Genomic DNA, 13,591 nt, shown 5'->3' with positions numbered 1-13,591 from the left:
TATTGTTCCTTTTATATGATAATTGATCAAACTTTAAACTTTTCTAATTTCAGCACAAAAATAAAGCTATATATAATTAGATATCTCTAACTAAAGGATTCTGGTTTTACTTTAAATTTAGATTATGATTCTCCCCTAAAATATTAATGCAGAGATGCATGTTTACTAGTTAATGGTTACATGGTCAAAAATTTAGGGGTGGCCAATTAGCTCAGTTGGTTAGAGTGTGGTGCTTTTAACATGGTTGCCAGGTCGATCCCCACATGGGCCACTGTGAGCTGTGCCCTCCACAACTAGATTGAAACAACTACTTGACTTGAAGCTGATGGGTCCTGGAAAAACACACTTAAAATATATAAAACTTTAAAAAAAAAAAATTTAAGAGTAAATGACAAAAAGCCTCCGACCTGTAAATCATACACAGATCTCTAAAAATTACCACACTTATCAGTTTCCAGTATAGTCTTCCAGATTCCAGAGTTGATAAATATACAAGCAAATACATGTATGTATTATTTTTTACTTAGAAATTATTCCATAGTTGAAACATTATAAAGCATCCTCATTCTTTTTCTTGGCTGTATACTAACCCTACTGATGGATTATTTTAGGTTGGCTCAAATCTTTTGCTATTATGGACAATGCTGAGACGAATAGCCTTGTACAAACATCATTTTGCATATGTGCAAATAAATATGTAGAATACATTCCGACAAGTAGAATTTTGGAAGCAAAGGGTTTAGGACATTTATAAATCTAAAAAAATATTGCTAAATTGCACTCCATAGATTGTCACAGTTTAGCCTCCCAAATAGAAATTTTAAGGCAAACATTTCTTATGGCCTTAATTTGTATGCAAGTTAATTATGCAGAGATTATATATATATATATGCCAAACTGAGTTCAATTATAAAACCACTAATGTTTATTTCAATTTTAGAGTGATTTCTCAAAAAGAAAGTGTTCTAGTAAATAATGTATAATAAAACTAAAAGGGTAAAGTTGGATTTTTTAATCAAATTTTTTCTACATCTTGTTTCTTCTATCCACAGCACATACAGGTATTTTTCTAAAGCTTCAACATTTTTTCTCAAAAATAAGAAACCCAAAGCTTAGAACTGGATCACTTGGCCCTTTCTCTTCTTATCTCCTCCCAGTTCAAAATGCTTGCATCTCTTAATGGTCAGCATCCTCTTGGATTTGGAGTTAGGCTCAACACATTCAAGCCTCAGCACAATCTTTGTGGTTTTAGCCTTCTTCCGGAAAATCGGCTTTGTCTGCCCACTATAGCCACTCTGCTTCCGATCATAGCACGTCTTTCCCTAGGCATACGGGGAATCCTTGCCCTTCTTACACCAGGTCCCTTTGTGAGGCTGATGCTTTCCACACTTCTTACAGAAAGTCCTTCGGATTTTAGGCACATTGACCATCTTTACAGTAGAGATGGCCACACGGTAAAAACGGGAAACTCAGCTTGTACGCTTACCCTCTTTTGTGATATTTTTATTGAGGTATACATAACATACAATAAAATACGAAGATCTTAAGTGCTCAGTGCAGTGAGGTGGTGATGATATGGAGCAACTGAAACTCAACATAGTACTAGTGGGAGTGTGAAATGATGCAGCCACTTTGGAGAACTGTTTGGCAATTTCTTTTACAGTTAAACGTATATCCACCCTGTGACCCAGCAGTTCCACTCCCAAGGGTAATGGAAAAGTGGGTCCACAAAAAGACCTGTAGAAGAATGTATGTATTCATAATAGCCAAAAACCAGAAACAACCCAAATATCCATCAGGAGAATCGATAAATTGTGGTGTATTCATAATGGAATTGCACTAAACTACTCAGCAGTTTGAAAAAATTAGTTACAAACAATACAGGTGAAAAACAAGTTCAGTGAAACATGGCAGACATGTGCTGTATGTTTCCATGTATACGAAGTCCAAGAACAGAAAAGACTAATCTATAGGGATAGAGCACAGACAGTGGATTGTATTAATTTTCTATTGCTGTAATAACAAATAACCACAAACTTAGTGGCTTAATACAATCTTCTCTTACAGTTCTACAGAAGTCCAGTATGGGTCTCATTGGGCTAAAATCAAAGTTGCTGCAGGGCTGCATTTCTTCCTGGAGGCTCTAGGGGAGAATCCATTTCCTTGCTCAGTCAAGTTGGTTGAATTCAGTGTTTGTAGGACTTTGTAGGACTGAGGTCTCGGTTTCTTTGCTAATCTTCTCAGTTTCTAGTGGCCACTTGGATTCCTTGGCTTGTGACTCCCGTCCTCTATCTTCAAAGCCAACAGTGGGTCATGTGCTTCCCCTGCTCAGCTCTCTCCTGCCTCTTCTTCCACTGTTGCAGCTTTCTCTGACCACCTCTTCTTCTTTTAAGTGGTGACACTAGAGCCACTCAGGTAATCCAAGATAATTCCCTATCTCAAAGTCTTCAAAGTCCCTTTTACCATGTAACATAGTCATCTTCACAAGTCTGGTCATTAGGGCAATGACATCTTTGGGGGGTTGTTATTCTGCCTACCACATAGTTGCTTGGGAAGACAGAGTTTCTTGAAAAGGAGTGGAGACGTCTTTTTTAATAAGTCTAGTACCCATATGATGCCATACATAGTTATCAAAATATTGACTACATTCCCTATGCTGTACTTTGCATCTCCATGACTTTCTATAACTGGCAATTTGTACAGCTTATTCCTATCATTGAGCTTTCGCAGGCTATTTTCTCTATCTGGAATTTTTTTTTTCATTTAAGCCTCAGCTTAAACATCACTTTCTCGACTGTCCCTGACCACCTCCAGAGTAGCTACCAAGTCACACTGTTTGCATCACTTTCCTTTCATTCTCTGCCTACCACTTAGTACTGGCTGATTTTTTTCACTTTAGTTATTTACTTGTTTCGTCTCTCTTTCTCCTACTGGAATATAAGCTTTTGATTGCAGGGATCTTGTCTATTTTATTCAGAGTTGTATTCCTAGCCCTTAAATCAGTGACTGGTGTGTATTGTTGACACTATTAACTTGGCCAGGAGAGAGAACACTGAGTAGTTCACTGAGGAGAAAAGTCAGAAGGTTTTAAGTGTTACAAAGAAAGGAGGTGATCCAGGGTACTTATGCTAATTAAGCATAACCACCGTGTTTCCCCAAAAATAATACCTAACCGGAAAATAAGCCCTAGCATGATTTTTCAGGATGACATCCCCTGAACATAAGCCCTAATGCATCTTTTGGAGCAAAAATTAATATAAGACCTGGTCTTATTTTGGGAGAAACATGGTAGCATTCTGAATAGAAATGAGTTGTACATAGTTGGCAAGATTTCTCAAGCTTCACACTATTGAACTACTGACATTTCGTGCTGGATAATTCTTTGTGCGTGTGTTTGGGGAGTGCGGGCTGTCTTGTGCATTGTATGTCTGGCAGCTTCTATGGTCTTTACCCACTAGATGCCACTAGCATCCTCCCAGTTGTAACAATCAAAAATGCCTCCAGACAGTGCCAAATGTGCCATGTGGGATAAAATGTCCTCCAGTTGAGAACTACTGGGTTAAAAGAATTTCCACTAGGCAATGGTCAGGAAGGGGGTCTTCAATTAAGTCTGGTAAAGGTCTGGCATCTTAGCGTCATTCAAAGTTTGCTTTTTACCAACTCCAGCTAGTTGGAACTCATGGCAATGAAACAAGAGTTTCAATAGTTCCTAACCAAGTGCTGCTGTGAGGTTAATATGAAACGGGAGAAATTTGATAGTCTTAAAGTATCTCCACACAGACAACATATTAGTTGCAATTTTTAAAAAAGTAAACGTGCAATGAAGAAATCAGGCAACATCTTAACCAAGTGACGAAAACTAATCTCATTTATGACGGACAAACATCATGTGTCTGCTGAGTTGATCCCCTAAGAACATGATGTTACCTGTGTCAATTTTCGTAGAGTATGAATGAATTTATTGAATGTTTTAAAAAATTATTGAATCAATTATTTTCTTAAACAAGCTTTCCATAACTGAATATTAATATTGACAGATTTATATACTGTACTTGGTTACAAGGGGAGACCTGTTTGGCCTTTAAATTCAAATGGTAAATAGCCATAGAAAGTGAAACAATATATACCTGAAAAATTTTAGTCTGCATTACTGAAATAGATGTTAAAGCAAACTTAATATGTGGTAACACTAGAGTACTAGGAGAAAAAAAGCATGAGATGATTATGTAAAGTGCTTAATATAGTGCCTGGCACATAGCAGCTTCTAAATAAATAATTACTAGAAAACTATAAAAACACTTTAAAAGATACTTAAAAATATGTAAGTTAAATTATAAAGATTTTGACAGTCATATGAACCTGTGCAACAACCTCAATTTAAATTACAAGAAAATACCAAGCACAAAAATAAGAAAGTTCTATTTTTTAAAAAGTGGCAGGGGGTACTGTATTCTTCAAAAACATCAATATTATAAAAGATAAAGAAAAGCTGTAGGAACTGCTCTAGATTAAAGGAGGCTAAAGAGACATGATAACTAAATATAACATCTGACCCTTGACTGGATCATGTACTAGAAGAGAAAAAATGCTATAAAAGATATTATTAGGTCAACTGACAAAATGGAATATAAACCAGGTTGAATAAAACAATAAAGTACATTTTGAAGTTATTAACTGTATATCGTTATGTAAGAGAATATCCTTTTTCTTAGGAAATACGGCAGAACTGAAGGATAAAAGTTATATATATATAAACACCCTCAAGTGTTTCAGGAAAAATAATTTTATACATAGCTTATACATATGTAAAGTAAATCATGAAGCAAATGGAGTAAAATGTTAAGGATAGCTGAATCCTTATTACATTTTTGTCTGCAACTTTTCTAAGTTTGAAATTATTCTCAAATAAAAAATTAAAACAAAAACATTGGCTGGGGGAAATAACTTGAAGTAATCTGGTAGGTTAAGAAACTGACGATATTCTTATCAATTAGGTTGTGGAAACATCACGAATCAAAAAAAAAAAGAAATTACCTACATTTAGTCCTCACGTTACTAATTTGTGATCCTGGGAAAAATCACCTAAAGCTTCTCTGGGACTCGGTTCCTCCAGAGTGCTGTTGGAAAGATCAAATAAAAGATTATATATCAAAGCCTTTCAGCTACACACCGCTGCAGAAGAAGACAGTGTGTAACAATAAGTAGGACTAGAGCCATAACTGCTTACGCTTCTCCAACTGCGGCTGCTCCACCGTTACTTCTCTCAGGACACAAGGCCATCCCCCTCGACTACATCCGGCAGCGCACAGCTCGCCACACCTCGCCCGTCCAGGTGGCAGCCGCAAATGCCCGAGAGCGCAGGCGCGAAGCCAAACCAAGTGAGGGCGTGGCCGCAACCTCTCTCTGGCCCCACCCCTCTCGTACGTCTCCGCGGGATCGCCCTAGAAACGCGTTCTTGGGGAAACCGACAGCCGCCAATGGGAAGGGAGCGAGTGCCACGAACAGGCCAATAAGGAGGGAGCGGTGCGGGGTTTAAATCTGAGGCCGAGCCCTGCATCTCCCGGCGTGCTGCGGTGGAACGGTTGTTGATCTGTGTTGATTTCAAGTCCCCGGCTTGCCCGGGGCTCCCATTCTCCTCTTCTCCCCACTGAGCTGCTGCCTGGTGAAGAGGAAGCCATGGCGTTCCGGGTCACCAGGGTGAGCTGCTGCGGACAGTGAACAAACGCAGCTTTTCTCGCTGTGTATCCTCTCCCTATCTCGCCGGCCGGAGCCCTCCAGCCCGGCGGGAGCGGACCAGGGCAGAGATTTGGGGAGGATAGGGTTGTCGGTGGGCACCTGGCATGGTGGGGTAGGTGGCAAAGAGATCTGGGTTGGCCTGTTTTGGGGGGAAATGGAGGGTCAACAGGAAATCTTTTCTAAAACGTGGAGGGCTCCTTTGTGAGCTCCCACCACCTGCGTAAGGGCCTTTCTGGAGAGAAAGAAGGTGTCTGCAGTTGGAGGCCTTTTTTCTTTTCAAATGTAAATTCATGTGTCGGCCGGGACTAAAGGTGCTATCCCTCCGTAGGCGAGCGAGAGGTTCTAGGAGGAAACTGACTTTTCACAGTCTTAGCTTAGACCCTGGAACCCGGGTTTCCCCTCGTTACTCATTTACAGCCGACTTCCCTCCCGAGAGCCTCTCTTCTGCCTCATCTTAATTAATCCCCTGTGACTTGCTCCAACCTGGCTGGGCTAGCTCTCAAAGAGGTCTTGCTTCTTTCAGAACACGAAAATTAATGGTGAAAATAAGGCGAAGATCAGTATGGCAGGCGCAAAGCGCGTGCCTGTGGCCACTGCTGCAGCCTCCAAGCCCGGGCTGAGGCCAAGAATGGCGCTTGGAGACATCGGTAACAAAGTCAGTGAACAGCCACAGTCCAAATTGCCTCTGAAAAAGGTAACTATCCTGATCCAACTTATCTGTAAAAGTCCACCATCCAACTGTGACCTTGGATAAAACAACATTCCATTCTCTCCCATTCATCCACAGGAAGCAAAAACTTTAGCTGCTGGAAAAGTTATTGCTAAAAAACTACCAAAACCTCTAGAAAAGGGACTCGAGCCCGTGCCTGTGCTGGAGCCGGCGCCAGAGCCAGAACCTGAGCCTGTTAAAGAAGAAAAACTTTCGCCTGAGCCTATTTTGGTAAACTTATTATTTTAGAGTCTTGATTGTTTCTTTCCCCTCCTTTTACTTGAATGCATGGAATAGCATTTGAATAAATAATAGTATCATAGAGTGTTCTGCTGTGTACTTTAAATGCATTAACTCATATAATGTTATATTTTCTTAGCTGGTATCTTGCTTTTTAGATAATGGCTTAGAGAAGTATTAAGTATTTCCTAGAGTCATATCTAATCGGTGGCACATACTGGATACAAACCCAGGCTTGTCTGGCTTCAAACCCAGGCTTGTCTGGCTTCAGAGCCTTTGCTTTTAATCTCTTTGTGTATGGTATTTAGTAGTTGCCTTGATCAAAGATTTTTCTGTCTTTGGTACAAGTCATCTCTGACCAGAATTTATTGACTGAAACATAGATTGTTCTCTTGAATCTTTTTACTCACTAATATGACCACTGAATAATTAGTAAGCCTGTAACATTGTAATATGTAAAGGTGTAAAGCAGAAAGAAAATGTAGCACCTCAGAGTAGGTAAGATAATGAACAGCTTCAGAAACCAAGAACTTTCTATTAAATATCAGGTAAATTTTTCTGCTGTGAAGGAAAAACAGGCCCTTTGGAAGAGGCTGGTTTGATAAAATTGGAATGAACTGCCTGCCTTATGAAGCTGATTTTAAAAACTTAACAAAACCATTTGGGAAAATCTATAAAAGTCATTCAGCCTGGCTCCTTATATTAAGGGTAAAAGATTTGAGGCCATTGCTTTAGTACTGACCCGGTACTGACATAGCACATGAAACCGGTACAATGCAAAGTCTTTAAATGACCATACCAAACTACCTGAGGTTTCCTTGCAAGTCCCATAATGATTCTTGTCTTTGCTTTCACACTAGTTAAAAATGTCTTTCCCACTCTCTCCATTTAGCTAATAACCTTTTCATTCTTCAAAACAGCTCAAGTATCAACTCCAGAAACTTTGCCTAACTTCTAACCCTTGTTCCTAGAATCAATCTCCTTACCTCATTTACTTCTCATCTAAAATCAAAGCCCCTTGAGGACATCAAAAAATCAGTGCCTAGGACAGAGCTTGACTTGAAAGTGCTCAATAAATGAACAATGGGGTAACTAGAGCTTGAAGGAAATGGTTAATGAGGTCAGTTAATAATGAGAAGTTAGGACAGAACTTGTGTTCTCCTGAATAGTGAGAATTGGTCCATGTTTTGAAGACCAAAGACTGACTTGCCATTTGTTTGAATTAACTTCACATGACACTGATCAACAGCTTTATTACTTACCAGTTTCCTTTGGAGGAAAAGTCCAAAATGTGAATTTATTTGCTTCTCTGTTTTACCTGTTAGTGTTTAGGTTCTGCTGACTTCAAATTGGCTCAGTCAAGTTGGCATTTCAATTTTCATACTAATCACTTTCTAAAGAGAAACTGAATAAATCTGAAAATACTTTTCAGGGAATTATGACTATTCAGCAAATGGTGTCTTGAGTTGGTACCAATAATCTGACTTTTATTCCCAGATTGTATGCTCTCCTTTGCTATTATTTCAAAAGCTCTCTTTGTTTTAAGGTTGATACTCCCTCTCCAAGCCCAATGGAAACATCTGGCTGTGCCCCTGCCGAAGAGTATCTGTGTCAGGCTTTCTCTGATGTACTTCTTGCAGTGAATGATGTAGACGCAGAAGATGGAGCCGATCCCAACCTTTGCAGTGAATATGTGAAAGACATCTATACTTATCTGAGACAGCTTGAGGTCAGTATTATTATTAGGTTGGTGTAAAAGCAATTGCAGTTTAAAAGGTTAAAAATATTTGCAAAAACCGCAATTACTTTTGCACCAACCTAATAGAATTTTTTTTTCTAAACTGCATCTAGCTTTATTAATTAATTTTATTTATTAATTTTCCATTAATAGTTTACAATAATTCAAGCAGGATGTGAGCAGCATTTCTTAACAGTAGATTCCATTTTCAAATTCTCCTTTGTGGAATACCAAAAGTAACTAAACAAACCAATGAAATATTTGCCATTATGAACAGGGAAATTTCAGTGAGAGTGGATACTACCATGGCTCTTCCTGAAGGAAAGTCCACAGATTGAATGATATATTTATATCCATCACAGAAGCAGACAAGTCCCAAACTCTGTGTTTTAGGAGGACAACAGGCAGGAGGTAGATGGTAAAGAAAAATGTGCTGGAAAAACTATAGTACCCCCAACACAAGGCATTTGGGGTCAATGTGTCTGATATGTATGCAGGGACATTGTTGTGTCCAAGAGTACACTCAAAAACTAAAGGGTTTTTTTTGGTTTTCTTTCATCCCACTTTTGAAACTTTCTATTAATGGCATTTCTAAACAAGGAAGTATTCTGTATGCTAACAACATAAACTATACAGTTACCAGATTTACAGTTTTTTATAACGCATTCTCTTCCCTTGGTATCATTAACATCTTCAGTCTCCTGCTGGTTTCTGTGGGGCATCTCCATTTTCTACAGGACTGTCCTGCAAGACTTCTTGGCCAGGACCGACCTCCTACTTTGCCTTTCTTCTCCCTTCGTTTGAAAGTTTGTGTTCTAACTTTAGAGGAGTTAGCAGATATATGTGTTGGTCCTTGGTGGTTCATTCTTCTCCTTAACTATGGTATCTTGGAGCAGGAGCATGGTACCACGTGGATTCCAGCAGATCTGAAAGCTGCTTCTATTCTTCTCTACTTCATAAGGCTCTGCTCTGGATATAGAGACTTAGATGAAAAGATGGGAGATGATAGTGTGATTTCTTTATTTGGGAAGAAGTGGGTACAGGGTCTGGATCAATAGCAGTGATAGTGAATTGAATATAAGATCTAACAATATGAAAAACCTGTCACACTGTCCTACTTAATGTTTTTGTGCTTTTTTCAGTTATAGAGCTGTTTGTAGTGACCATATGAATAACTGAGTTAAAGACTATTAGAGATTCTAAATGCTCCAGAGCTGTTCTGTGGTCACTAATATTTCTGGTCAGAAATGTCACATTGGAAACTTGCTTCTAATGATAATCAGCATTTCTTTTGCAGGAAGAGCAAGCTGTCAGACCAAAATACCTACTGGGTCGAGAAGTCACTGGAAACATGAGAGCCATCCTAATTGATTGGCTAGTGCAGGTTCAAATGAAATTCAGGTTACTGCAGGAGACCATGTACATGACTGTTTCCATTATTGATCGGTTCATGCAGGTGAGCATAATTCAGTAATTGAGGATTCTCCCTTCCAGGGTCCTAGCTGAGTCATAAGATACAGACCTTTTCAACTAAAATCTGTTTTGGGGGATAGGATGTCACTGAGACTTTGCTATGCGAGTATGTCTTTTTCACTTTTCCTTCACAGCTCTGTGTCTCCTTTTTCAAATATGTATTACTTATTCAACCAGTTGAAATTCCCATTGCAGAATAATTGTGTGCCCAAGAAGATGTTGCAGCTGGTTGGTGTCACTGGCATGTTTATTGCGAGCAAATATGAAGAAATGTACCCTCCAGAAATCGGGGACTTTGCCTTTGTGACTGACAACACTTACACTAAGCTCCAAATCAGACAGATGGAGATGAAGATTCTAAGAGCTTTAAATTTTAGTCTGGGTCGCCCTCTACCTCTGCATTTCCTTCGGAGAGCATCTAAGATTGGAGAGGTATCGATTTCTTCAGAAACCTTTGATAGGGTACATTAGAGAATACTGCTGACCAAGCAGATCTAATTCAACTGACTTATATACCTAACTTCACAGGGAAGAAATAAACACGTATTTCTAATCAGGCTATATGTTAGTATTATTAAGGCATTCCATGGACAGTTGCACCTGAGACTTTATAGACAAACATTTTTAGTTATAGTTATGGGCATGCTGGTTATTGCCAAAGCAGAATTTTCAGACACAAAAGCTCAGTGACCTCTGTGTGGATTTCGTTCCAGGTTGATGTGGAGCAACATACTTTGGCCAAATATCTGATGGAACTAACTATGTTGGACTATGATATGGTGCACTTTCCTCCTTCTCAGATTGCAGCAGGAGCTTTTTGTTTAGCAATGAAGATTCTTGATAATGGTGAATGGGTAAGCTCTGCCCCACAAACCTAAGTTGCCCTAAGCGTTTACATTGTAAATAGTGTTTGCCTGAACACAGAACTGTTTTCATTAAAAGCAATTCAAATGGTTCCAAAAAATGACATCCATTGAGGGAGTGATTAAAAATGATACCTACTTTGTGATGTCTTCATAGAACGCTTTCATTCATTACCTAATTTCATCTTTCTATATCCCTTTGAGAAAGGCAGAGTAGCTGCTACTCCTTAGAGAATTTCAAGCAGGTCGGATGACATAAGAGTTCATTCATATTCATTGATCCAACAAATATTTCTAAGTGCCATATGCTACCCTAGGCCCTAAGAAAAAAACTCTGAATGAGAAAGTGGCCCTCAAGGAATTTGGAGTCTAGCTTTGGTGTGGGCCAGTCAGTAATTACAAAAGTGTATAGGTATGAGCACATTAGTGTATAATACATCTAAGCACATGAGCCTAGAAAAGCATGAAAGAACACATGGGGAATAAGCTCGTCTTAAATTTCAATTAATAATCAGTCATACAGTATCCATCTCCCTACCCTACTCTTGAATAACATCTAGAAACTTTATGAAAACCATTGTTGATGAGCATTTTTAACGTTAACTCTTGTTCTTAGACGCCAACTCTACAGCATTACCTGTCATACACTGAAGAATCCCTTCTTCTTGTTATGCAACACCTGGCTAAGAATATTGTCATGGTGAATCGTGGGCTGACAAAGCACATGGTAAGTCAATCAGTGGAACTAGGATGTGGGGGAGAAACATGAAAACAAGACTTTCATGCCACAAATGCATAGCTTATTTTTAAGGAGTTGATGTATCATGTGACTTTCTATACCACGGGATCTTACTGTCGTCCTCTTTTCCTTAATTACGTTGTTTTTCTCTTCCAGACTATCAAGAACAAGTACTCCACATCTAAGCAGGCTAAGATCAGCACTCTAGCGCAGCTGAATTCTGCATTAGTTCAAGATTTAGCCAAGGCCGTGGCAAAGGTGTAACTTGTAAACTTGAGTTGGAGTGCTGTAATAATCTGCAAATAAAATTGGCACCATGTGCTATCTGTATATATTATTGTTACATTTACTTACTTTTAATAAAGTTGCAGTCCTTTTTACTTCTTACACCTTAACTCATTTGAATGTGGCTACTTCCTATTCTAGGATGCCCTAAAATCTGTCTTAAAGATATGGTGGGGAATATAGAATATTTTAAAAAATGCTTTCACTTAACCTGGGGACCCAACTAATATGTGTTATTGTTGCTTATATGGTTCTTGCTTTATGTACCTAGCTTTTACTTTATTAGTATGAATTACTGAGGTGAAGGCATTCAAAACCCTTACTTCCACAGGGCACACTGCGTGCAAGCCCAGTCATCTTGGAGCATCTGCTGCCTTGTTTTACTTAAGTCTGCTACCTCATCCCTCGTTCCGTTTTCTGTTTCTTGTGGTGGTTGCTGTCATAATTCTGAGTAATCTTTTACCACTATTTCTTAAATTATCAACTGTAGTTAGTATCAATTTTTTCACTTGGGAAAATAAGAACTTTATATTCTAAATTTTACTTTTTGTTTATTGGTTAATAAAACAGGCTCCTGGAAACAAATGGATCTTAAGTTTATTTTACCCCTCCCCCACCTCTCATACATCTCAATCCCATCCACCTGAATTATAACAAGTTTGGAATGTATCCTTCCATGACTTCTATAAACATAGACAGATATTCACATAAATTGTCTTTTAAAATATGGGATTGTTCTACATACTTAGCAGTTCCTTTCATCATGTATTGGCCTTACCTGTACTTGGGTATTAAATTCCATAGTATAATGTATTCAATCATTCTCCTATTCTTGACATTCGGATTGCTTTTTTGCCCTTACAGACAATGCTATTTAAATATCATTAAAATACCATGTATTTTTTCTTTAAATGAACATGGTTTCCCAAAGATAACTGTTCTCACAGTTATCTGTTCTCACAGGTAACTTTCTCAAGGTCATCAGCAGTGTACCAAACTGGTTTTCTCTGCAGTCTTGCCAAAACCAATCATTTCCTTAAATTTCTGTGAATTTGGCAAATATTCCACCTTGTTTGCTGTTTTAATTTATACTCTAATGGCTACTTGAAATCTGTTGTCTACTAACATCAATATGTAAGGCTTTCCCAGTTTGTCATTCGCCCTGTTTAATGCTGTCTTTCGCCATGCAGACACTTTAAGTTTTTGTATTATCAAATCTATTTTTTTCTGCAGTTGCTTTTGGAGTTTCACTGTTAATGTCAACTCTATCCCCAAACCATAAATAACTTCTAAAATTAAAAACTGTTCCCATTTAAATCTATAATCTCTGTAGTATGAGGTAGGATTCTTATTTCCAGATGAGTGCCTATTCATGCAAGTACCAGTATCATTAAAATCATCTTTGTCCAAATGAATTGAAACCAGTGCCCATCTATTGTTCCCTGATCTATTTGTTTTCTCCTGTGATAATGTAAAACATTACCTGGCAATAGTTATCCACTATTTTTCAAATATGGGGGAATTTCAAGCACATAACTTTAAAATTATGTCAGTTACCAAAAATCTTTTGAGATTTTGACTGCATTATATACCAGTTTGGGATGGCCTGATGTACTGCCCTCCCATCCAGAAGCATTTTTCTCCCTCAAGGCTTGTTGCATGCCCTTAAATACAATGTTAGAATTTAATTATGTAATTGCTGCACTTTAGTTGTCAAGTTTATTACTGGGTTTATGGTTTTTTGTCACTTGTGAATAGGATATAATTTACACTTCTAGTTTTGATAGTTGTATTTTTCTTTTCTAGCT

At 38.4% G+C, this 13,591-nt stretch overlaps 1 protein-coding gene and 1 pseudogene across 1 annotated transcript; one reads left to right on the top strand and one right to left on the bottom strand.

The window, feature by feature from the left end:
* Positions 1–504: 504 nt before the first annotated feature.
* Positions 505–5,352, bottom strand: LOC109445577 (large ribosomal subunit protein eL42; annotated as a pseudogene).
* CCNB1 (cyclin B1) lies at positions 5,352–11,893 on the top strand. Its single transcript, XM_019728041.2, has 9 exons — positions 5,352–5,697; positions 6,260–6,430; positions 6,524–6,676; positions 8,232–8,414; positions 9,721–9,879; positions 10,092–10,328; positions 10,610–10,750; positions 11,376–11,486; positions 11,655–11,893. Exons 1-9 carry the CDS (start codon positions 5,677–5,679, stop codon positions 11,760–11,762), a joined length of 1,284 nt encoding a protein of 427 aa, XP_019583600.1. The 5' UTR covers positions 5,352–5,676; the 3' UTR covers positions 11,763–11,893.
* The last annotated feature ends 1,698 nt before the right edge of the window (positions 11,894–13,591 follow it).

The sequence above is a fragment of the Rhinolophus sinicus genome, linkage group LG03 (assembly GCF_036562045.2).
Source record: "Rhinolophus sinicus isolate RSC01 linkage group LG03, ASM3656204v1, whole genome shotgun sequence".
In the NCBI taxonomy this organism is placed as follows: domain Eukaryota; kingdom Metazoa; phylum Chordata; class Mammalia; order Chiroptera; family Rhinolophidae; genus Rhinolophus; species Rhinolophus sinicus.
Note: the sequence above shows the minus strand (reverse complement) of the source record. Positions and strands in the feature narration are given on the sequence as shown.

Bases quoted from the DNA above. Each gene is read 5' to 3' on its own strand.
- CCNB1 (XM_019728041.2), top strand. From the start codon at position 5,677: ATGGCGTTCCGGGTCACCAGG. The intron at 10,751-11,375 runs GTAAGCTCTGCC...TCTTGTTCTTAG, and splicing joins TTCTTGATAATGGTGAATGG to ACGCCAACTCTACAGCATTA. The intron at 11,487-11,654 runs GTAAGTCAATCA...TTTCTCTTCCAG, and splicing joins GTGGGCTGACAAAGCACATG to ACTATCAAGAACAAGTACTC.